Source organism: Gossypium raimondii, chromosome 5 (genome assembly GCF_025698545.1).
Source record: "Gossypium raimondii isolate GPD5lz chromosome 5, ASM2569854v1, whole genome shotgun sequence".
Lineage (NCBI taxonomy): Eukaryota > Viridiplantae > Streptophyta > Magnoliopsida > Malvales > Malvaceae > Gossypium > Gossypium raimondii.
The window spans coordinates 24,650,086-24,676,943 of record NC_068569.1 but is presented as its reverse complement, the minus strand read 5'-3'; the positions used below and the strand labels follow the sequence as shown (position 1 = coordinate 24,676,943).

Below are 26,858 nucleotides of genomic sequence, written 5' to 3'. Positions count from 1 at the left end.
ATCCAGGACTTTTGATCACTTGATCAAATATTTGATTCCATGAGCAGGTTGCTTGCTTAAGTCCATTTATGGACCTTGGCAACTTACAAACTTTATACTTGTTTCCATAAACTATATATCTTGTGAGTTGCATCATACAAACATTTTCTTTAAGATAGTCATTCAAAAAAGGCATCTTGACATCCATTTACCAAATATTATAATCGAAAGTCACCGCAATGGACAAAAGAATGCGAATTGGCTTTAGCATGGCTACTGGAAAGAAGGTTTCCTCATGATTGATACATTTTTTTTGTGTCTAGCCTTTTGCTACGAGTCTGGCCTTGTAGATTTCAACCTTTCCTTCCACATTTCTTTTCCTATTGTAGATTCACTTACACCATATGAGTTTTATCCCTTCTGGTAAGTCTATAAGTTCTCACACTGAATTGGATTTCATTAAATCCATTTTAGCTTTCATAGTTACTTCCTAGAGCTTGGAATCGACACTCCGTATAGCTTCATCATATGTGAGAGGAGCATTATCTTCGAATTCAACAGTTTCCCTATTAAAAACACTACTACCACTTACAAATAAATCATGTCTTTTGGGGACCCTCCCACTGCGATGAGGCTTCATATTCTACTGTCTGTTTGATGGTTTACTATTCGAAATAGAATCTAAAATCGTAGCTGAAGGGTTTTCATTATTTCCTGAAAGTTCCTCAAGTAACAAACTACTATAATGTTTAAAGTTGTTAACTTTCCTCAAGAAAAGTAGCATGAGTCGACACTGTAATTGTTTGATCTTTTGGGTTATAAAATACCATTCATCATAAGCAATTGCGATGTGTGAATCTTTAGTCCCAATATGTGTTTGTCATGGATGAGTTTTATATGGTTATTTATGGTTATAACATGAATGTAAAACAAATACTTAAGTGACTTGAAATCGTTTTTTTATTTTGCATAACCAAGCTATCCTTCATGTTCATTTTACAATTCATGGAAACTAATGTTTTTAAGATTTATGGTTACCTCTCCTAACAATATCGTTTTCAAAATTTAAACTTAAGTTCTCTTCCTAAAATTACAATATATCTTATTACTATAACCATTATTGATACATCTATTTAATTTTTAGATCGTATATTAATTTAAGATAACCTTGTATGTTTTATTTTATTCGTGAGATTCTTCTTAGATTGGACCTGAAATCTCAGTACAGAAAGGACAAATTAAAAATCCAAAATGGAGGAATTTTCTATTTATTTAATTTAAGCCTTTAATATGTGGGTTAGGTGTGAAAGATAACTGCCATGAATTAATTACCTGTCATCTGACATCTGGAGTTGCTACCAAACTTGGTCACTGTCTTTAATATTATTAATACAAACTTCTTTTTATTTGATTTTTCAACGTCATTCTTAACTTCTCCCTTACATTTAAACTCTTAATATGAGTTTAAGACCTTTCTCAATATAATTCTTAAAAATCGGAGGATAATATGCGTGACTTCACCTTTCCATTTTTAAACAACTTTGAATATCACGAATCTGTGAATTAAAATTTAAATAGTTTTTTCCTCTGATCTCCAACACTAATCATCAGATTAACTTGGATTTAGGGTATTTTCTTCTACTCGTCGATAGGTATTCATCCACCGTGTCAATCACCAAATAGTTGCTAGGAGCTAGCTAGTTGAATTTTAAAGAAAAAAAAGAAAAACCTTAATAGTCTAGTGACTTAACTAAAAACTTTCAAATAATTTAGTGACTTAAATGACAACTTTCGAATAATTCAATGATTATTTTGTAACTTTTAGAAGTTGAATGACCAAAACGTAAACTTATTAATAATTTAGTCACCTTAAATATAATTTATCTTATTTAATTAGTATTTGGAGATATATATATATATATATATATATATATATTTCCAAAGTGTTTTAAATGCAAAACTAGTTTAGGTAGATTAAAAATAAAAATTTAAAAAAAAAATATTTAATACACGAATACAATTTTTAAATTTATAAGTATGATTGAGGTGACCACACATAATAGTTCTTTTTTTTTTTTAATAAAAAAGGTAACTTTTTAATTCTGCTTATGAAACTACAACAAAGTACACTAAAAAATGACGTTTATCTGTTTCTTTCTTTTAGGCTGCCGGTCGCTTGCCAGCCACCATTTCTCTTCCTCTTTCAATGGGAAACCTTCCCTTTCCGATTTATGCTTCTCTCCTCTATTTTTCTACTATGCCTTTTCAAGGGTGTTGTTCGTACAAATTGTTCTCAAAAGTTCTTAATGGTTGAACATAGTCAATATATATGATTTTATTTAACAATTTAAATTATAATTAAAATATTTATATCATATTAAAAAATAAATATAACGTAGATCAAATTTTTTTAATAATATTAAAAAATTAAAATCATAGAGAGGATTTGTACCTACAATATAATATTATTTCATGTAATTAATATAAAACAATATTATTCAAAATAATTACTAATAAATATAATTAAAATATATTAATTATTTTGTTAATTTAGATATAGTGTTAATAAAAAATCATTAATCATCATTAAAGCCATTGTATAAAATTGAACTTTAATCAAAATTCTTATTTATAAAATGATAAATTTTTATCAAGTAGATTTAGTTGACTAAATATTTTAATAAAATTAAAATTTTATTTACAAATATGATAAATATTATTTCCTCCATTCAACTAAACTGTCATATTTTGGCTTTTAATGGTCAAAATGTTTCAACTTTAACCTCTTATTTTTAAATTTATTGCGGATAAATATTTAAATATATATTATCATGAAATAGTTTTTAAATATAGGTTTTTTATAAAATTTGATTAAATAAAAAATTTAAAATAATTGAGGTGAAAGTCTAAAAATTTGGTATCAAAAGATCTACTGTGACATTTTTACTGAGGAAGTATAAATAATAAAAGTGATTATTTAAAATGAAAATTCAATAATGTAATAAATAACAAATGATATATTGGTATAAATGTAATAAATTTTATAAATAATTAAAAGTCTTGACTTATATGGAGTGGTAGTTAAAGCTATTGTCAGACACCTATTTGATACAAGTTCAAACTATATTACCCTCAACTTCCACCCTATTATTTTATAAAAAATAAATAATTAAAAATATTTAAAATAAAAATTCAATAATATAATGAATAATAAAGGCTATATCAATCAATTCAAAAGTTTCTTCAAACTCATGCTTTTATGCATGTCAAATATTTGAATCTGTTTTAAATTTACTTTATTTTTACTAGATTATGACACATGCACAATGTGGGAGAACAAAATTATGGAACAAATATATCTATTGAAGTTCATACCAAAACTAAATGTGCTTTGGTTGAATTGATAAAAGTGGTAAAATTAAATGTTTAAAATTTAGTGTGCCATGGGTTCAAATCTTACTATGATTGAGTTTTATTGATCTATAAAAAGTAAAAAATAAAACTCTCTCATAATAATATAACTTATTTTGTAACTAAAAAGGTATTTTAGTAATTTTCTAATTGAATTGGCACCTAATCAATCCATGAGACCAACTCAATTAGGAGTTTAATATACGTGTAGATAAACAATAAATTTGATTCTCTAAATTTGATATCAATTTAAATATCTACTTCTTATTTAATTTTATTATGGCTTAATATACATTAGGTACCTAAATTTAACACTTTTTTTTCTTAATTTGGTACCTAAAATTTTTTGACTCAATTTGGCATTTGGACTTGACACTTTTTCTAATTTGGTACTTAAAATTTTTTGTCCAATTTGGTATTTGAACTTGGCAACTTTTTTTTAATTTGATCCTATTCTTTTTAAGGTTAAATTTGGTATCTAAACTTATAAAATGTTATACAAATTACCTCCCAAACACTAATGGTGTTAGTTTTTTTTAGAAATAGCTAATGTATAATCGACATGCGATAGATGACGAGAACTTAATAGCAGAAATTATTTCATTTATTTGGAGGTTCCTATGTTTCGCTAAACATTATGCTTAAATTTTACTTTCTATTAGCGTTGGGATTATTTTGACTGTTAATAGTAAGAATGATTTAAAAGGGGCGAGATACTTAAAGTATACTCTGGTTTTCATAAAGCCCTTAATTCCACAAAAATATTATCAAGATTAGAGAAAATTGTGTTAAAAATTATGCATTAAGTTATGCTTAATGAATTAATATTGAATAAGAAAACAATAGTTTTAAAAACTCAAAATAAAATAAAATCATTATTATAAATTAAGAAAATAAATAAAATAAAAGTAATTGAACATTTAAAATAAAAAAAATGAAATTTCATGCCATCTGCAACATATCGTTCATAATTAATTATTTTTGCTACGTACCGCATAAAAAATAACATTTTTAAGTACCAAATTAGGAATAAGTGTCAAGTTTAAATACCAAGTTAAGAAAAAAAACTCAAGTTGAGCTTGATGCAAATGGCTAAAATATCTTCCACTTTATATGATTATCAATCAAATAAAAAGTTATTTTATGTATCAATTCTTACATCTCCTACTACTGGTGGAGTGACTGCGAGTTTTGGTATGTTGGGGGATATCATTATTGCTGAACCTAATGCCTATATTGCATTTGCGGGTAAAAGAGTAATTGAGCAAACATTGAATAAAACAATATCGGAAGGTTCACAGGCGGCTGAATATTTTCCATAAGGGTTTATTCGATCCAATCGTACCACGTAATTCTTTAAAAGGTGTTCTGAGTGAGTTAGTTCAGATCCATAGTTTTTTTCCTTTGAATCAAAATTCAATCAAGTAGAGTCTTAAGTGAAATTTTTTTTATTTGTAGTGAAAAGGTAGTTAGTTAGTTTATCATAATCAAAGTCGAGCTTTGACTTTGTGACAAAAAAAGGAATTGTCGAAAAGCAAATTATATGGATAATTATTATTATTATCATTACCCGATATTAATAATGAGTAAACTTCTAGCAACAAGATAAAAAACGAATTTTTCCTTCTATGAAATGAAATTGAATTTGGAGAGATAAATAAAATGAATTTTATCTTCCTCTATTACGTATGTATATATAATTTAAATAGAGAGTTTAAATAGAGAAAAATAGAATAGAACTATAAAATTTTGCAGCTTTCTATATCTCCGAAAATTTATTTTACTAATAATTCTTGTATCAAATTGAACAAAAATTCTAAATGTCAAATTATCAAAAATGTCAAGTTCGGATATCGAATATTACGTGAAACCTTTTATTATTTATATTTAAAAATAATAAATTCATCATTTACCAACTAAATCACATATATAATGAGAGAATGGTTTAATATTATAATCACTGAAAAATATTGATTTTCTTTAAATAAAATGCATATTTGAATAGCAAAAAGAAAAAAGAGAAAAAATCAAATCTCGAATAAAGTTTGTTTTATACAAAATGTTGAATAAAGTTAAACGGATTGCAATTGTTAAAGAAATTTATAGTGACAAAGGGAGGGGATAATTTTGTACTTTCGTCAATACTATTGCTGGTCCACCAAACCAGGCATTTATAAAGACTAATAAAAACCAGCAACAGTACAAGGAAGAAGCTATCTCTCTCGTCTCAAAAAGCAATGGAAGATACTTCACCAGCAAAGGAAGTAACGTTGCAAGGAACTCCAGCTAATTACTTCCCAAGGTCCTTCCATGAAGTTGTAGGTGCCATTCTCAGGTGTTTGGGACTTGAAACTGGATTCCAACAAAACCCTAATCCATGTCCAAAAAAAGAAGATGACAGTAAAGCCAATCATAATCAACCTATTTCTCCAAAGGAAAATGCAGATCCACCTTCATCAACAGACAATTCAGATCCATCAACCACCGTGATCGACCCACCAGCTGATCCTCCTCCTTCCCCCACTGTAAGATATGTTGCTTTGCTTGCTAGCTAACTTCTTTGATATCTTTGAAACTGACCCAGCAGTGGGTCACATTTGGTCTCCACTATTTCCGAAGCAAGTCCTTGACTTAAGATGCATGTTTCAGTTATGCATGTAATTTTAAGATGTAAGGTTTCAATTATGTAGGCGTTGTTTTCTTTGTATCTTTAATGCAGGGAGACACCAACGATGGCAGCCTTCCCATGGTTTCTCTCTTTACTCCTAAAAGGCCAGGGACAAGCGGCGGCAGTGGACCTCAGATTAATTAACTTGAGCTGTCAAGATCGACGTTTTGTGGGCAAAAACAAGCTTTGGCAACCGCAACGATATTCAAGAGAGGTTTATATGGGGTCCTTGACTGTTGTTTTCATCTTGTTCTTGGGTGTTTTTTTTTTTTTTTAAGGAGAATGGGAAATCGAGTGAGTTGTGAATAATTTGTATAAAATATCATAAACCCATGTATTTTAAGAGTATATTAATTTCAGTAACGTTGCAGAAAATGTGCCTATGAATTAGTGTTTGAGTTTATAGTTTAGATTTCAATTCCACAGGGTGCTTTAGAGTTTAGGACTGTACTATTCATTTATGGCCGGGGCACTGCTTCAGTCAACGACATGAAATTGAGAGGAAAAAAATCATAGACGAATTTCTAACAAAGGCAAAATAAAAAAGGTGATTTCCAGAGAATTTCAAACAATTTCATCTCATGCCTTTCAAGTTTCATCTTCATTTTATTTGTTTCTTTTAAACAGGTTCTCCATTGAAGCATTCGTTTATTTCTATTAAATCGATTTTTAATTTAAAAGGATTTTTTAATTTGAGTTTGATTTTTCTTTTAATTTGGTATATGAACTTTTTGTCTATGTAATATTTGTATTTAAAAATAGTTATAATAGTTATTTAATTTGAGTTCAGGTTGACTTGATCAAACTTAAATATTAATATTATTAGGTCTTCAAATTTATTTTTAATTAGTTAGAATTGAATTAATTCGTTGTGATTACTTATAACTTCAAAAAAAAAAAAGTGTCGCCTGTAAATCTTTCCATTTAAATTCTTTTATAACTTATAAAATTTTAAATTAAAAATGTTGAAATTTTAAAATTACACATGGGTTCTCAAAATTATAAAGTTTTGATTTAATCTTTTAAAATTTTTAAAGATATAAGTAATTAAATGATAAAATTATATTTTTACTATCATAAAATATACAATTCAATTTCAACCCCAAAAGTTGTCTAACTTCACATAGATAACATGATACCCATATTCAAATAACATAGAGTCATGGGGAAGTAGTGGTTAAATTTTTATTTACACCTTAAATATTAAGGTTTAAACCTTGCCATATCATTTTGCATCAAAATTTTTTTGATATACATTGTAAAACTACTAAGAGTGTAACATTAAATATATTTGCAATCTATACTGAAATTCCAGATTTAAAAAGTAAAATTAAATTAAAATTAAAATTAAAAGAAGAGGTAATTGTAAAAAATTTACAAAATGTGGCGTAAAATTTACAAATTCATACATCACCTTTGTTGCGAATTGGACATTGAGTTAAGCTTATTTATAATTCCAAGAAAGTCATATGACGGTGCAAATACACACACTCCGTCGTCCATAGTTGTTGACCTTTTCTACTTATCGCCTTCACTACGTGCTCTTCTACTTGTTCCCATATAGCTAAGAATCATCTGTGAAATAATGAGAAGATATTGAATATAAAGTTCAAAATCAATTATAAATACTCAAAAATATTTATTAAAAAAAGTTAACTGATTTTGGTTGAAATAATAAAGTTAGGGTAAACTATGTTATTAACCATTCAATTATAGATAAGTTTTAATTTTGGTCATTTCATTAAAAATGTTATAATTTAATTATTAATATTTTTGAAATTGTTTTTTAATGGTGATACTTTTTAGTTGGTATAATAATAAATTTAATTCTCAGTTTTATACTTTCTGTTAATTTTACCTTTATTCTATATAAAAATTATTTAAAGAATTCAAAATTATTTTTAATTTAAATAAAACCTATGTAAAAATTCAACAAATCTTCATCATTGCCATAAAATCATGAAGACAAATAAAAAAACTAGATCAATGTCAATCTCTTAATATAATATTAATATGGTATAAATCTTAAATATGATTAAAAACTAATTTTCATACAAGAAAACTCAATATTCTATTGTAGTAAAGCTCAAGATTAATTAATATTGAGATAGAAGAACAAAATGATCATTTAATACAATCCAATAACAAATTAAAAACATAACATAACTAAATTAATAGTATTTTCAAGTTAAGTTCCATGTTATTGAAGGACTTCTTACAGATCTAATATCACAGATACTGTGAAAATGACTTTGATGCCATTTTTAACAAAAAAATCACAAACTTTCTTTTTCAAACTCAATTAAACATTTCAATTCATTTAAATCATTTTTCAAAACTCAAATTGTAAAAATAAGTTATATTCCAAATATTTTTCTTTTTCCTTTCTTATACAGTGAACATCAATTTTCCTCATTTCTCACTTTATCTATTTTGATTTAATATTTGAATTTTCTACGTACTTTTACAACTTTTAGAAAGTAATAAATTTTTAAAAAGAATTTCATTTTTATCATTTTATATAAAATCAAGGTCAAATTGATGAAAGTATAAAAGCTGGGGACTATAATTATTATTATACCAATTAAAAAAGTGTCACTGCTAGTCACTTAATGTCGGGTGACCAAAAAACAGTTACAAAAATGTTAGTGATCAAATTGTATCTTTTTTTATTTAAGTGACCCAAACAAAAACTTACTCATAATTGAGTGACTAATGATATAATTTACCGTAAAAGCTATGATGACTTGGGTTCAAATCCTATTTTCTTTTATTATATGTATCTATTTTTTAGATTTATCAACAAAAAAGAAGAAGATATAAATACTCTCAAATTGACATTTCTTAGTTTATAGAAAAAATAGACTTTTAGTAATTTCCTAACTAAGTTGGAATACGGTTAATGGGTTGATAACAACTCACTAACGCCTTTAATATATATATTCAAAATTAAATTTATAACCATATACAAGCATTTCATTGTAAATACAAATAATTTTATAACCTTCAGTTATAACGCTTGATTATCATAAAATTTGAATGCTTAGAAAACTTTAAATAAATCACAAACATCATGAAAGTGAAACTGAAAGATTTGTGTATTTAAAAGATGATTGAGCATTTTCATAAACTTAGCTTATGCTTCCTAATTGCTAAGTATTTAGTGTTTATGTATCTACTTGAACTTACATTTTTTTGTTATTATTAGCAAATGACACAACTATTATATTGTCACAATTTATCATTATCGGCTTAGAAATACAAACAATAACTCAAGCCCCCACAATGAAACTTATCAATCAAATACCTTCTGAATTACTTTCAAAATAGGAAACAAACTCAGCTTCCATAGTAGAACTATTAACCAACGTTTGTATGACATTTTTTTAAGTTATTGCTCCTCCAACAAACACAAAATATATTCAAATGTTGATTTTTAAGAACCAACATAGCCAATGAAGTCAGTTTGAATATTTAAATTATCAGATCATATATATGTAAGCATGTAATTTTTGATTCCTTAAAGATATCTCATTACTTTACTTGCAACTTTTTGATGGTCTAAGTTAAGATTGATTTATTATCTTCCCAATATTCCCCTTACAAATTGCAGTATCAAGTTTGGTACAGACTTAGCACAAATCAAACTTCAAATAGCTTAAACTTATGAAATATTCTCCCCTTATTATTTCTTTATTTCAAGCTTTGGACATTGGTTTAAGAAAGTTATATCACTTAACAATAGGTGTAATACTTTGTGCCCTCATCTAAAGCTTTTAACAATTTTATTAATATAAGTTTCCTAGTATAATCCTAACATGTGTTAAAATCTATCCCTATGGATTTAAATGACAATAGCACAAAATGCCTCATCCATATCTTTCATACTAAAATTTTGAAGAGTAATTATTTTATCGCATGTAGCAAACTTATATAATTGATTATAAACAAAATTTTATCATCTATAATTAACACACACAAAAAGATATGATTTTACTCCAACTACCATTATGATATACACACTAATCCACAAGATTCTCTATAGGACCAAAGGAAGAAATAACACCATGAAATTGTAAATAACATTGGTAGGAGACTTGCTTGGGTTCATAAATAAATCTCTTAGAGCTTGCAAAGTAAATGCTCACCACCACTTGAGATAAACTTATCAAGTTGCTTTATATATACGTTTTTGTTTAAATCTCATTGAGGAAAGTTGTTTTCACATGCACTTGAAATTTAAGTCAAAATGGATAACTAATTCCATAATGATATGGAAGGAGTTTTTTTGAAATTTAAGTCAAAATGGATAACTAATTCCATAATAATATGGAAGGAGTTTTTTTAGAGATATGAGAAAGTATCTCTTTATAATCAATCCCTTCCTTATGAGTGAATTCTTTAAGAACAAGGCTAGACTTGTATCTCACAATATAGCCTAACTAATCCTTTTTTGTCTTAAAAACCTACTTTCAATCAATTGGTTTTTTTTTCTTGAGGCAACTCAACAAGATCCCAAACTTGATTATCCAACATGGATTTTGTCTCATCATGCATAGCATCGTACCATAATTTAGATTTGCTACTTTGCATATCTTGTGAAAACGTATCTAGGTACACTATATAATTAATAGAAATTGAAGACTGTAGACACCATATTCTGTCTGGACTTAATGATAATGTAACGCCCCAAAATTTTAATTTTGCGTATTGTGAATGTGTGACACAAACATCTGTCAGCTTTAGTGGTTATGTGTTCTGGGAGTGTTTGGGAGGTTCCAAGTTTAAGTCAGGACTTGGGCAAATTTTGGTATTTTAATGACTAATATCTTTGGTCAGTAGGCTTTTAAGTAAAAGTTGGCAAATAATTAACAGAATGGGTTTGTTGGTCTGGTGGATAAGTGGAGTGTTGGTGTGAGGGAGGTCATGGGTTCAAATCTTTGGGACAACAAATGTTGTATTTTTGCTTTTAATTTCGGCAAGAGTTGTGCTGAACTGGGTTTCTGAGTAGTGGATGTATAGTGGGAAGTGAGGGAGCGATTTTAAGAGTGAATTAGGGGATTATGGGGGAGGATATCCAAAATCTGATCATTTTTTCCTTTTTCGAAAAAAAGAGAGTCGTTTTTTTCTCCTTCATTCTGACGTTTTCTCTCCCCCATCTCTACCAAATTTTTTTCCTTCCTTGCTTCTTACTCGATTATCTTTTCTTTTCTTTCCTCTACTGCTGAAATTCCCTTGTTCCCCCTAAACCATTCTTTCCTCTTAATTTCATAGCGTTAAGCAGCACTTGTGCAAATTCAGTAAGTTGTTGGCTATCATTTTAAGAGATTATTTTTTGTTCAATAGTCTAATTCCAGGGTGTTGGCAGTATCATTTCGTAAGGATTAAGGCTCTCTTCATGATTTTCGTAAACGTACCAATTTGAAGTTTTTGCGGTAAGTGTTCATCGTTTTATGGGTAAGTATTTTGGTTTTGGGATTTTGATTAATCGTAAGGTAAGACTGATTATGGTATTATTTGTTCAATTATAGGTTTTGGAGTGCTCGGGGACTATTTTAGCATAAAAAAAACCAAGTGTGTACCCAAAACACAAAAATAAGGGATTCGGTGAAAAGTTGAAATTACTTGTTGTTTGGACAACAGCAGTAGGCTAACTTCAAAAAATCACCATAAATTGTGGAAATCGAATTAGAGGATGAAAAAAATATGGGATTAAATATATTTGAGTCTAGTTTTTCATAGAAGAAACAAAGTAAGAAAAATAATTTCATATTATGAGATATTTTAATTTTAGTGAGACAGGGTTAGAATGGTTTTGGAATCCCTGTCCGACTTTGGAAAATTATTAAAATTTTATAAAAATAATTATGGGCTATAATGTATATGTTTAAAATCTTGAATGAGTATACTTTCAAGAGAAACAAACAAAACATCATCTAATTTCTGTATAAGAAGATAATTAATTTTAGTGTAGAAAGGTCAAACTGTCGACAAGAGAAGATGAGAAAATTTAAAGAATAAAATGTACTTATTGGCTAAACCAATAATTTTAAAAATTTTATGGTAAGAAGATATGTGGTTCTGGTTTTAGGGAAAATTTGCGGATCTTAATTCAGAATTCTATAGCTTAAGATACAAATAGTTTAGTAATAGTGACTCAAGTAGACAACTTTGAAGGATCATATAAGTAAATAGTGGAAACACATATGAATATTTAACTAGCACGGGTTACATTAAAATGGATCACGAGGCCAAGGCCAATTTGGGTCATGTGGGCCACACAGACGTGTGGGCCCACACGGGCGAACATCATGGGCTTGTAGGCCTATTTTTACTGTTTGACTGATAAGGTTGCACGGGTCACCCACGTCGACTGTGAACCTACTGTAGGGTCGGTAAGTTTACCTAGACCCCTAATTGACTGAAATGACTGTATGATTGATATGGTTAAGCCTGATGATGTTCCACTGATTTGATACTGTATGCCCTGTTTACATGCATGATATTATGTTATAGCATGTCATATCTGTATATTGCATTGCATTGAGTTGGGGGATTATAATGTTCGGAGGAAGTGTACTGAAAGGCTTCGAGCCTATTTACTGGCAGCTCAGCTGCAACTACTGTCTAGTGCCGCATTCGGTACTACTTGGAATGTAGGGATGGGTGGGTTGATTATATCCCCACATGGAATGTAGGGTTGGACGGAGATGGTGTGTAGAGGCTGGATGGGTAGGAGTTTTGTGATTGCATATCTGTTACTGCTACTGATATTGTGATGGGCTAAAGCCCTACTGCATGACTATTTTTGTACTGAGATGGGCTAAGGCCCAAACTGGACTAATACTGATACTGAAAATGGCTTAAGCCCAGATTGTATTTATTTGTTTACTGTCTGTTCATTTGTACGGGGATTACACACTGAGTTTACGTAAACTCACCCCTTCTGTTTAATTTGTACAGGTAATTCCCAAATATAAGCAAATCGGTGCAATGGAAGACTCAGTGGTGGCCACACGACTTCTTTTACACTGTTTACTAGCTATTTATAATTTTACTTTTATTTGGGAGTATTTTGTTATAATTATGGTCTTTACAAATTTTGGTTTAAAATTTAGATTTTATACGGTTTTATGATTTAAATCTGCTAGTGTTAGTTAAAACTTGGGTTTTCAATTGAAATTAGTGTTTTATCAAAAATACCACAAATAAGCAAACTGTTTAAAAGCTTCCACAGTAAAAATAAAAAAAACGTTTTGAAATTGAATAATGATTTGTAAATAAATAATATTTTGCAAATGAACGACACGATTTGAGGTTAACATAAGATAATAAAAAATGGTTAAATAGAAAAGATGATTTAACGACGACATATCTTTCGAAAAACACTACCATGTGACGTCGTCAGATTCGACCATAACGTCTAGGCCGGGTTTGGGGTGTTACAGATAATTTTAAAGTTGTTTCCATTTGATTCATTTTTAAAATGATATCATTTCAATTATTTTGTGTGGATAAATGATTTCTTAGTTTATTGTCAAGTTCAATGATTAACTTGGACAATAGAAAAGTTCACCCCACTATGGGAATAATTGTCAAGTTTAGGGCCTAACTTGGAGAAAAAAAGTTTAGGTCCCAATGTAGGAATCGTAACTCCCCTAACCCAAATTCGTTGCCAGAATAAGGTTACAGAGCATTACCGGAGTTTACAAATCAAACAAACAGAAAATGCAAACATTTCATATCATATAGCATTCATGTTAAAAACCAATCAAATTCATGCATATTGTCCCTTATACGAGCCCTCGAGGCCCAAATTATGCATCAGAAACAAATCGACACTAAATCAAAAACTCAAAAAAAAATTCAAAAATATTTAAAATTTTCAACACTACAGGGGTCACACGGCCGTGTGGCCAGGCCTTGTGACTCACACGGTCAGGAGACACGCCCGTGTCTCAGGCCGTGTGAGCATTCGAAATAGGGACACACAACTGTGTCTCAGCCCATGTCCGTGCCCGTGTGAGTATACTGAATTGGGTTACACGGCTAAGCCACACGCCGTGTATTAGGTCGTGTGAGTATTCTGTTTTGTGCAAATTTAAGATACAGGGGACACACGGCCAGGTGACCAAAAATAGGCCATTTTACAAGTCATATTTCTCATTCAATTTTGTGTCAACCTACAATCAACATTATACATATCAACAAGCTATAAATAGGCATCTAAAACAAGCCAAAATAAGTGGCTCATCTCAACAAATTACATATAGGCCAACATTAAACAAAATACCTATACATGTCATTATAACCAAAATAAAAAATATTCAAAAGTACCGATAGAACCGATGGATAGTGTGATATAACTCCAACAAGCTTCCAACCCAATCGAGCTTCTGATAATCTGAAAAGTAAAGGAAGACAACTACGTAAGCAATGAATGCTTAGTAAGCTTGTATAAACTTTAATCATATCAATTCATTTAAAATATGAAATTTATACATATCAAGAATAATCCAATATTGATACCACAATACTCATAAAGTTATATTCAACAACTAACAAGATGAATAAATCTACAGTATCAATTATACATATTATTCCTAGCATAGTAGGATTTTAAACAAGTTTAACTCTTCCAAATTTCTTTATTTTCATTTGCATTTCTTTACTTTCCACACTCATTCTATATGCATAACACACCAGTCATAAACATATCATTCAACCATAGCTACAAGCTAGTGCATTTAAACATAGCCTTTTTCGAATTAACCACATGATAAATCATTTCATAATAAATTGCATAACTTAAACCTTACCACTCTTTCATGAGCACTAGCATATTTTCATTGAGTACTTACCCTTTCAATGCATCTTATAAATAAACGTATTACCATTCAACCAATAGCTTGGTACTTGCCTAAGCATCAAACAACACTTATTAATGTACTTGAACATATTTCATATAAATTAAACATTGATAAACTTATTTTCTCAACATATCACACTTGAGTTTATTACTCATCCCAACTAACATAATTTACATGTATCAACATATCAAGATATTGATATATATACATATCATGATACATATTATTCTCTTATTGTTTCTTCATATACATATTGTAACACCCCTAACCCGTATTCGTCGCCGGAATTGGGTTACGAGGCATTACTAAACAAAGCACACATCTGAACAATTTACAAGTACACATAAACAAGTCTCTTAAATCAATCAAATTTTAAATCATAAAGCTAAAATAAACTCTTTATGAATTATTCCATATTTTAAAACGAACATATATGTAGTCACATAAATCATAAGCAAAATATCAAATAAATGAAAATCACTTTTCATAATCGGCACATCATGCGTTTACATTCAATAACTTACATTGACCGAATTTAATATACTTATCATTATCTTTCTATATACAACTTAGTCATTAAAATCCAAATAACAAAACCAATTTACTTAAAACATATATACCTTTCTATTTTTATTATAACACAAGTCACTATTCAAATGGTCAAACCCAAATCTTTTCTTTTAATATGAGTTTCTTTCTTTTCTTTTGCTTTGTTTTTATTTCCTTTTATTTCATTTACTTTATATTATATTAATATAATTTATTAATAACCATTTAATTAATAAATATCTTTTAATTATAATACAAGTGTATATACATATTTTATTACATTTGTACAACTTTATTACCCTACATTTGGCACCATATGATTTATTTCTTTTATATTTAATTAATTAATATTTATAAAATATCTATTTTAATAACAAATATAATTAATACATTTGTACCATATCATAACCTTACATTTGTCTTAATCTAACTACTTCATAAAAAAATGTTTTAATATAATAATTTAATTAATAAATATCTTTTACTTCAATTATAAGAAAATATACAATTATATTACAAATGTACAAATACTTATATTACACATGTATTTTATCATATCCATACAATTGGCATATTTTGGTTTATTTAATAATAATAATAATAATAATAGTAATAATAATATAAAACCATAATAATGTTTAATAATTATAATAATTATATACATATAATATTTATATATAACTTAAATAAAATCTTAAATTTTAATGCATATATGCCACATTTCATATAAATGGCTTAATTGCCATTTTAGCCCTTTTACTTTCTTTTAATCTATAACTAGACTTTCACTCTTTATTCAATTTGATCATTTTCCCTAATTATTCTTAATCAGACTAAATTAACCTATCTAAAACCTAATTAAACACACAACTAGCCTAGTAAATATTTCTAATAATTATTTTCAAACTCAATTTACTAAGACGGAGGCCCAATATTATACTTTTCCGATGCCCGTGAATTTTGGGTTATTACAAAAGTCTCACACACATAAGAATGAGTCGAACCAGGATCAATCAATGCAACAACACTAGTATCATAGAGAGTGAAAATACTAGTAATAACATCTGGGGATGAGGACTCCACGCAAGCTCGAATAGCATAGGCTCTGGCAGGTGCACGAGCCTCGAATCTAACAGTTATATCTTTGGTCCCTCTTTGACTGCCACTCACATTACCCATATTTCTGGGTGGTCTACCCCGTGCTGCAGTGTTACCCGATCTCGTATTCTGTATCGGATTTTGCTCCGCCAACTCTGGGCACTCACGAACATAATGATTCGTCGATCCACATTTAAATCAAGTCCAATCATGCAATCTGCAACTACCGGAATGTCGTTTACCATAATGTTTATACTCGGGTTGATTTGATCTAACATTCCCCACACTAGCTACTAAGGTAGCTCTCGAACTCACAGGTGGTCTATCCCGATCTCGTCTAGAATACCCTGCAGCAGCCTTTGAATGGCTATCATCATCTCGGAACTTCTTTGATGTCAACTGGAATGACTTACTAAATGGTTTCTTATGTGAATCTCTAACTTTAGAGTCAGCTTTTCTTTTTTTCTTTCCCAAGCTCTTCGGCTTTGCAAGCTCGCTCAACAAGTACTACGAACTCTTTTATCTCAAGTATGTCAACTAACAATTTAATTTCATTGTTTATCCCATCTTCAAATCTTTTACACATTATAACTTTGGTTGAAACACACTCTCGGGCATACCGACTAAGTCTCACAAATTTCCGCTCATACTCTGCCACTGTCATTCGACCTTGTTTCAATTCAAGAAAATCCTTACGTTTCTGATCAATAAATCTCTGGCTGATGTATTTCTTACAGAACTCAGTCTGAAAGAATTCCCAAGTCACTCGCTCTTTCAGAACCACCGATACTAGTGTATTCCACAGTGATATGCAGTGTCCCATAGCAAAGATATGGCACATTTTAAGCACTCGTCAGGGGTGCAAGATAACTCGTCAAACACTCGAATAGTATTATCGAGCCAAAATTCAGCTCGCTCAGCATCATCATCATCAGTGGCTCTAAACTCTTCAGCCTCGTGTGTTCTGGTTTTATCAAGAGAAGGCTTAAGCAGTCTCAACAGATCACTCACTTGAGGTATAACAGGTATCGAAGTGGATTAGTCGGGGGTGGAGGTTGTTGTGCAGTTGGATTAGTCCAGATATATTGAGTAAACCAGTCGTTCATCAATTGGTAAAAGACTTGTCTAGCCTCTCCCTCTTGGTTACTCGAAGTCAGTCGAGAATCAACTGGCGCTGTCCCTTGCGCAGGAGTAGGCGCTATACTCTCAACATCATCAGCTAAACCATAACTCAGATACGAAAACACATTTTCATATGTCAGAAGTCATCACACTACTGCAATATAAAATATGACATGTATAGCTAGACTCACATACGCTATGGTAGTATTAGAACTGACTAAACCATAACTCTGATACCAATCAAATGTAACACCCCTAGCCCGTATTCGTCGTCGGAATGGGGTTACGAGGCATTACTAAACAAAGCACACATCCGAACAATTTACAAGTACACATAAACAAGTCTCTTAAATCAATCAAATTTTAAATCATAAAGCTAAAATAAACTCTTTATGAATTATTCCATATTTTAAAACGAACATATATGTAGTCACATAAATCATAAGCAAAAATATCAAATAAATGAAAAATCACTTTGTCATAATCGGCACATCATGCGTTTACATTCAATAACTTACATTGACCGAAATTAATATACTTATCATTATATTTCTATATACAACTTAGTCATTAAAATACAAATAAAAAACCAATTTACTTAAAACACATATACCCTTCTAGTTTTATTATAACACAAGTCACTATTCAAATGGTCAAACCCAAATACAAGAGTCGAAAATAAACATGTTAATTCATATGTTTTAGTAAATATCTATTTTCATTCAACTAAATTACATCGCACTAATTAATATTGCATAGTACCGAACTAAAATATATCGTTCCATAATTAGCAATTTATAACAAACTCATCACTAATATATATATAACATGGCCGTATGTAAGTAGGCTTAATACACCAATCATAACGGTTTATTATGTACATATTAAACACTTATTAACCTATTACAAGCTTGTGCATGTGTGTAATCCAAATGGGTCATTTCGGAACATCCTTATTTCATTATCACTACAAAACTAATTAAGACATATTCGGTCATTATAACACTCAAACCGTAGCATATTTATGTTTTCTTAATATTCTCCAAAACACATACTTATCAATATAAATATGAACACCAAAACCAAGCATATAATCACTTACATTTTCCAATCAAACATATTTTAAATACACCACATGTATATACAATATTTCTAAATACCGATTATCACATAACATAATCTTAATTCAACTAACATCCAATATTAATCTTATTGCGAAACACATAACTAAATATCACCTTTTATTCAACTCATATCACAAGACTTTAATATCTAACATAAACCAAATTTATCACATACATGTAACTTGAATATCTCATTTGAATGCAAGCTCAAATCATGATCAAATGTAGTCAAATTCAAGCATAAAAATTAAACTCATCAAGCATCCATTCAAAAACACATAAAACCCAATTTAAACAAAATGATCATGGACAAGACATTTTTAAACCAAACCGAACACAAGTATGAAAATTAAACCATTTTTGCATGGTTATTTATATATACATGATCCAAAACTAACCAAAAACATAATCAAGCCTATACATGCCATAAGATTGAGTTCAAACTTTAACAAAATACCAAAAGAAGTCGATAGTGTGATAGACTTTGCTGACGATCCCCGAGCTCGTAACGTGACTCCAAAATCTGTAAAATAGAGGTAAACAAGAACACACACAGAGTAAGCTATTTAAGCTTAGTAAGTCTTAAGCAAAAACATATATAACAACAATTACATATTAACATTTTGTTAACAAGGCTGAATTTGCATAATATCAAATACAAGTTATCATTTATTACTATATCACATTTTAACCTCACATGCATATACCATATGGCCGAATATAATCAATCATATACATATATATATATATATATTCACTTTTATTATTACAAACACATCAATAGGCCTAATCACTTATATGTTCAAATATGTTAACACATAATTCATATTCACATAACTTTTTATCATTTTAAGTAACCAACTTACCATGTTTTCATATAAACAATTAACTAACACATACCTAAACATGTAATTCAATTTCACATTTGGTCTTTACTTCACATTGCCCGTTGAACCGTTCGGAATTAAAAAGGATACATGGATAATCAGAAAGCTCGTACAATGGCAACGTCTCAGACGTGGTCTTACATGTAATCACATATCGATGTCACTGTCCCAGACAGGGTCTTACACGTAAACACAAGTCAATGCCAACGTCCCAAACGTGGTCTTACACGAAAGCACATATCGAAGATCCTATGTCATGACATATGTATCCTATCTATTCCTAGGGTTCGTACAGGACTTTCAGACATTAAATCTCGATCGAATTGAACTCGAAACATAGTTTCCTATCTCATAATCACATTCGGCCAAAACACACACACACACACATATATATATATTCGAATAATTCAATTCATCACACAACATTTATATATTCTCAACTTAACAACATTTAAATGCTTATAGACTTACCTCGGATGTTGTCGTATGGTATAATTGACTATTCAACTACTTTTGATTTCCCCCGATCTAATTCTATTTTCTTTCGTTCTTTATCTAAATAAATTTAAATTTAACTAATTTAAACACACATTCATTCGATTTAATCCCAAAAACACATAAATGGGCATATTACCATTTTGCCTCTGACATTTCACACTTTTTGTAATTTAGTCCCTATTGCATAAAACACAAAATACACAAAATTTGTATATACCATAGCTAGGCCGAATCTTCCTCTAGTCCATCTAAGTCCACACATTTCATTTATTTCATATTTTAGTCCCTCAAAATATTATTTTTTTAATTTAGCCCTAATTACTCAAATTCACCAAAAATTCCAAGACAAAACATGTTAATTTAACACATATCTTTAATATTTCACCATCAAACAACAAAAATCAAAAGCAATCATCAATGGCTAAACACAAAATCATCATCAAATTCAAAAATTAAGACATGGGCTTCGAAGATAACTTAGCAACGATATCAAAAACGTAAAAATTATCAAAAACCGAGTAAAATACATACCTTAATTTAGCTTTAACAAGGCCGTACCCTAGGAAGTGTTTTTCTTTTCTTTTCTTTTTCTTTTAAGTTTAGGCAATAGGAAAATGGGCATGCAAGATTTTCATGTTTTATTTATTATAATAACTTTATAATATGTTATTTATTATTTTAAATTTTATATTTAATATATAAAAACTATATATTAACCATAATACCGTCCACTACCTTTATTATTGGCTAAATTACAACATAAAACCTCCAAATTATAAAGACAACAACAATTAGGCACTTTCATATTTAACCATCAAATTTTCATTTTACGCGATTAAGCCATTTTCTCAAATTAATCACACAACCAATAAAATTAATTCACGAAAATTTCACACATGTAAATTCACACATAATTAGCACAGAAAATAATGTTAAAATATTTTTCAGACTCGGATTTATGGTCCCAAAATCACTATTCCGATTAGGGTCAAAATCAGGTTGTTACACATATATCATCCAAGACAACTCTTGATATCTTACCATTTCAAGAATGACTTACAGATATGAGTACATCGTTAAAAGAAGCTTGAAAGCTGAACAGTAGCTCGTAAGAGTTGAACAGAAACCTATAAGGGTTGAACAGAAGCTCGAAAGAGCTGAACAGGAAACTCATATGAGTTAAACAGAAGCTCGTAAGAGCTAAACGGAAAGTAATACACGAGAGTTCGCAAAAAATACTGAACCTCAGTTTACTTGAGTAATTTTCCGTCATTTTCCTCCAATGTCGTCATGCGCCAAAAAACAAATGTACTCAAATCTCGCATTCCATTTAACTCGAATATTCAATTCAAAATTATATCTCCAACAATAATTCATTTTCAACAATAGAATAAATACATAATACCATTCATCAAATCAATATAAATATTAAAGTTTAACTGTATGAACTTACCTAGTTAAATTGCCAAAATACCAAGGTTCAGAGGCATTTTGGAAATTTTCTATTTTCCTCGATTTTCTACTCGACCTTGATATAAATTAATAATTTCATTTAATATATTAATTTAAACAATAAAAAATTCATTTCATGCAATTTGGTCATTTTTACATTTTATAAATTTGCCCTAAAGTTTTACTTTTAGTTAATTTAGTCCTTGAGCCCAAAACATACAAATTAGCCATTTTAATGCAAACCCATGCTAGATGATTATTCATGGCATTCAATACACCCATTTTTCCAATAATTTCACAAGAAACCCTTGTATTTGTATTATTTTAACAATTTAATCCTAAAATCAATATTTAACAAAATCACTTTATAAAATCATCATACAACATAATGAAAGCTCTAAATCCATGTTATTCATCAAAAACATCTAATATTAATCAATATCAACTTCCAAAATTTTTAATAAAATAAAAAACTAAGGTAAAGTTTAGTTAGACCTAATTGTAAGAATCTCCAAAACATAAAAATTACAAGAAACGAGTAAGAATTGAACTCACATGAAACAAATATGCAAAACCAGCTCAAGGAGCTCTCCTGGGGTCTGTTTGAACTGAAAATGGGAGAAGAAATGCCTAGAAATTTTCTAATTTCACATTTATTTTACTTTAATTTCAATTAATTACAATTTTGTCATTAATAGCTTTATTTAATTTTTTTTCTTTCATATGGCGGCTCAACTTTTCATTTAGGCATAATTTCTATTTAGGTCCTTTTTTATTTATTACTCATGTCATTTAATCACTTAATTATTATAATTAGCAAGTTTTGCATATTTTTCAATTTAGTCCTTTTAATTAATTAACTATCAAAATGTTAAAACTTTTCAACAAAAATTTAATAGCACCTTAATGTCACTCTGTAAATATTTATAAAAATATTTACAGCTCGATTTATAGAAACGAGGTTTCGATACCTCATTTTCTAAAACCACCTGACCTAATAAATTACTATAAAACACAAATTATCAATTCAAAAACCATTTTAAAATCCATATTTAACTCGTAAATATATATAATAATACTTACGAGCTTACTCGTCGGATTTGGTGGCCTTGAACCACTGTTTCAAACACCACTAAAAAATCGGGCTATTACAGGAATAGTTGTCAAGTTCAGGCCCAAAATAATGATTTAACCCTTTATCTAAATTTCTCCCACTATTATTATAATATCATCAATTAGTATAAATAATTAACATCCTTAATGATTTTAGTAGCTATCGTAGATTTTTTTAAAACACTTGTTCCAACTCATAATGTCAAAATATAACCCTTTTTGTTAAAATAGTATTTTTTATAAGAATTTACATCATTATTTTAATTTAAATAATTAATGATGTTAATTATTTAGATTAACTAATAATATTATAAAAGTATAGGAACTAATTTATGTTAGAAATTAATATAAGAATCAAAATTGAAATATGAGGAATGGCGGTATCAATAGAGAATGTTTTAGAACTTCCATTTATATATAGTTCATAGATTAAGTTCTTAAAAGATAATTTTAAATGATTTCCTAATTAATGACAACTATTGAATTAAGCATGTTGAAATGTTGAATAAGCTTCATTGCTCAAAATAATAAAAAGAGTAACACGAAAAGTGATAGTTTAGTCATTAAAGTTAAATAGATAACAAAAATTAAAAATTGATGTGTAAAGCTCCAAAAATTTAAATGTTTGACCGTTGAATTCTATCATAATTAAGTCTCTATATCTATGGTTATGTGTTCTGTGTATGTGTTTGAGATTAGGGGTTTGAGTAGTGTTTTTAGGAAGTTTTTGTGCTACTTTATTTTAGATTAACCTCTAATTCTAAGTCGCTGACTTAACTTTAATTTTGTACGAATTTATGCCAAGAATAAGCTTGTCGGTTCAATGTTTAAGCTTTTTTAATTTCTTTAGTGTGTTAAAGTCTTAACATATGCGTTACAAATATTTTACTAAATGTTAGAAGTCTAATAGGTGGTTAAAATAAAAGTTAACGTATTCCTTTCCTTTTCCATTTCTTTTCTCTTTCTTTTTCTTTCTTGTTTTTCCTTTCTTTTTCTTCTTTGATTTCGTTAGTGAAGTGGCTATCAGAGCTAATTGAGGGTTTAAGTTGTTCATTGTGTCGTTGGAAGGTCTCCGTGTAAGTTTTGTCGTGAATTCTTGTGGTTCCGTGAAGTTTTTGTTGATTTTTTGTTTATGTGTAGAAATGGGGTTTCTATGTTTGTTTCACTTGAATTCTCTGCTAAGTGATCGTTGATCTTTTTTCTTTAGGCGAGAATATCGAAAGAAGTAATCCTCCTCACACTGTTTCGAGATAGTTCCGTCGAGTTGTCGATAAGCGTTGGTTTTGTTGGAAGTTTGCATCAAAGTTTTGATATAAGTGGTTGAGTATTAAATTGTGTGATTTTTGTCGTTTTAGTTGTTTGATTAGTTATTGAATGTTCGTTTTAGGTCTCAAGAGTACTCTACCTTGATCCTACTTCGAAACTACTTCAGGTGCGTATCGAAAACCAGACCTTCTACGAATTTTAGATGCCAAAAAATATGGCTATCGATGCCACATGGCCGTGTGGCAGATTATGTAATCCACCGTTCATGAATTAGAGACACACGGGCCAAGGGCACGGGCGTGTGTTCAGGCCGTATGTGGAAATGTTTAATACAGGGTTCACATGGGCCAGGGACACGGGCGTGTGTCCAAGCTGTGTAACTTATTGATTTATGACTTAGAGACACACGGGCAAGAGACACAGGCGAGTGTTCAGGCTGTGTGATTTACTGTTTACGTAGTAGGACCACACGAACAGATGACACGGACATGTGTCAGGCCATGTGCGACACACGGGTAGGCATACGGGCATATGCTAGGTCGTGTAATGCCACACGGGCCAGCTGTCCGGGTCGTGTGGAACCACATGGGCATGTGGATCAAGAACTGGACTTCGCCCTCAGGTTGCTTGCGTCGTTTGAAACGAATGCATATCTTCTATAGGGTCTGTATGAACTGAAATAGATTGTATAAAATGTTATTATGTGATATGAGACTGAGGACTGATTGTTAAATAATCTCAAAAAATGTAAAAGGTTATGTATTTGAATATGTGTACGTCAATATATTCAAAATAAAATATTTTGTTAACAATAATATTATAAAAGTTGAGGTACCAAAATAAATTTTAAAAATTAAGTTTAAAAATTAAATTTTAAATTAAACGTAATATACAGACCAAAATTAAAAATTAATCATTATTATATAATCTCAAAGAAAAAAAGTAAAAGATTATATATTTAGACACATATATATCAACATTTTAATCATAATAAAATATTCAAACTAACTATGACATTATAAAAGTTAAAAGATTAAATTTAAAATTCAAACCATTCGTATAAAATCTAAAAAGAGTTACTTGTTTACTTGGACAACTGTCAAAAAGAAAGAAATGCATTTATTGATTATCCACAACATGTCGACATAATTTCCTAATGTACTTTTACCAAAAATGTCGACATAATTTGTAATTTAATATTAATATATTGTGATATAAAATTGAATTAAGAAAGAAATATGGTACAATCTGTGTGGTATAAATATCCATTTCTACTAAGAAAGCCTTTGCCAATTTCCTTTGAAAATTGAAACATACATCTTTACTTTCTTCTCTTTAGATTCATTGGCTGAGTTAAAACAGAAGCACTTTTTTTTATTTTTTAAATTTCGGGGTCAAGGATTTTATATGCAGGTGAAAAACCACTTTTAACTTAAAAATATTCTTTTTCCGCAAAAATAACGGAAAACGCTAGTGTTTTAAAGTTAAATATGCGATTAAAAAACCTTTCTACCCAAATATTGTTTATTTTTATTTTGGAATTTAATTTATTGTTTTTTTGTCTATTTTTAGAAGTTGGTTAAAAGAATTTTAAACTCGACATCGTCAAAGTCATCGAGATTTTGTGTCATATTTTTAAGACCTAAAACCAAATAACTGAATATTAACTCAGCTAATGAATCAAAGAGAAGAAAGAAATGAATAAATAATAGACAGTCTCTTTTGTTTTATTTTGTTTATTTTAAAGTTTTAAAGGATGATAAGGTGAATTATTTTCTATCGGATACCCAAATTCATAATTATATTTTATTTTGTTTAATATTTGTTTTTTTATTCAATAAACAAAACATTTCCATATTTTTTGGTATAAAGTAACTTTTTCATTTTAGTTTTATAGGATTCGGTTTTCCTAAACATTAAATTTTATTGAATTTTATTACTTAATTTTAATTTATGGTTAAGTGAAACTTTTAAATATTTTAATGTGTTAAGGATTGATTTGCAGCAGTCTAGGTGTTCACAGTTGAGCTGTTCGCAAGCTTCAATAGCAGCAGCCAGGAGGTTCGATGAATGTTAAGGAACTGCTGCAACAATTAGGTTGTTAATAAGTTATTGAGTTAGTTGGTTCAGGTTGTTATTCATCTTCTTTGTTAAAACTTAGTATAAATACTATGGTTGTAGGTTCTTCATGTTGAACTTAGTGAAGAAATCATTCTTTCTTTCTTCTCTTTGATATTCTCTCTTCTTTGATTCTTTGAGGTTTGTTGACACCATTTTTTGATGAAAACGGAGTCGATTTGGATTTTGAAAAATGAAAACGGGAGTCGCCACCAATCCTTTTTAATGAGGTGTGATTGGATCACCTCGAAAAGTGGTTGTTTTTAATAAACGATTTGATTTTATTAAAAAACGGTTTTGGTCCACGAAATTCAGAAAAATGGGTTCGGGAGTTAGTTACGTACAAGGAAGGATTAGCACCCTCGTAACGCCCAAAAAATTGGTACCAAGTTGATTAGTTAATGTCTTAATGCCGAAAATTGAAAACTTTAAAGAAATTTAAAATACGATCCTTAAAAAATTCGAATAACATGGATTAAAATTCAAGAGGATATTTGGCTATTTGGTTAAACGAGAAATTGAAACCCAGCACATTAGGGCACGTTCCTCGAATTACCAAACGCGAAACATTGCCTTATTTTGAAATTTTTGAAAGGATATTTAGCTATTTGGTTGAACGAGAAAAATCGAAACCCAGCACATTAGGGCACGTTTCCTCGAATTTCCAAACGCTAAATATTGCCTTATTATTTTTTAGAAAAAT

General features: G+C 29.4%; 1 protein-coding gene and 1 long non-coding RNA gene across 2 annotated transcripts; both read left to right on the top strand.

The window, feature by feature from the left end:
* Window positions 1–5,577: 5,577 nt before the first annotated feature.
* LOC105771102 (uncharacterized) lies at window positions 5,578–6,500 on the top strand. Its single transcript, XM_012592504.2, has 2 exons — window positions 5,578–5,915; window positions 6,110–6,500. Exons 1-2 carry the CDS (start codon window positions 5,628–5,630, stop codon window positions 6,200–6,202), a joined length of 381 nt encoding a protein of 126 aa, XP_012447958.1. The 5' UTR covers window positions 5,578–5,627; the 3' UTR covers window positions 6,203–6,500.
* Window positions 6,501–25,301: 18,801 nt separating this feature from the next.
* Window positions 25,302–26,270, top strand: LOC128041280 (uncharacterized). The gene is made up of 2 exons (XR_008196017.1): window positions 25,302–25,801; window positions 26,043–26,270. It is a non-coding gene; the product is annotated as an uncharacterized LOC128041280 (long non-coding RNA).
* Window positions 26,271–26,858: the final 588 nt, after the last annotated feature.

What these genes read in the sequence shown, in the direction of transcription:
- LOC105771102 (XM_012592504.2), top strand. Translation starts at nt 5,628, where the DNA reads ATGGAAGATACTTCACCAGCAAAGGAAGTAACGTTGCAAGGAACTCCA. An exon ending in ATCCTCCTCCTTCCCCCACT is followed by an intron (nt 5,916 to 6,109) that starts GTAAGATATGTT and finishes TCTTTAATGCAG; the next exon opens with GGAGACACCAACGATGGCAG.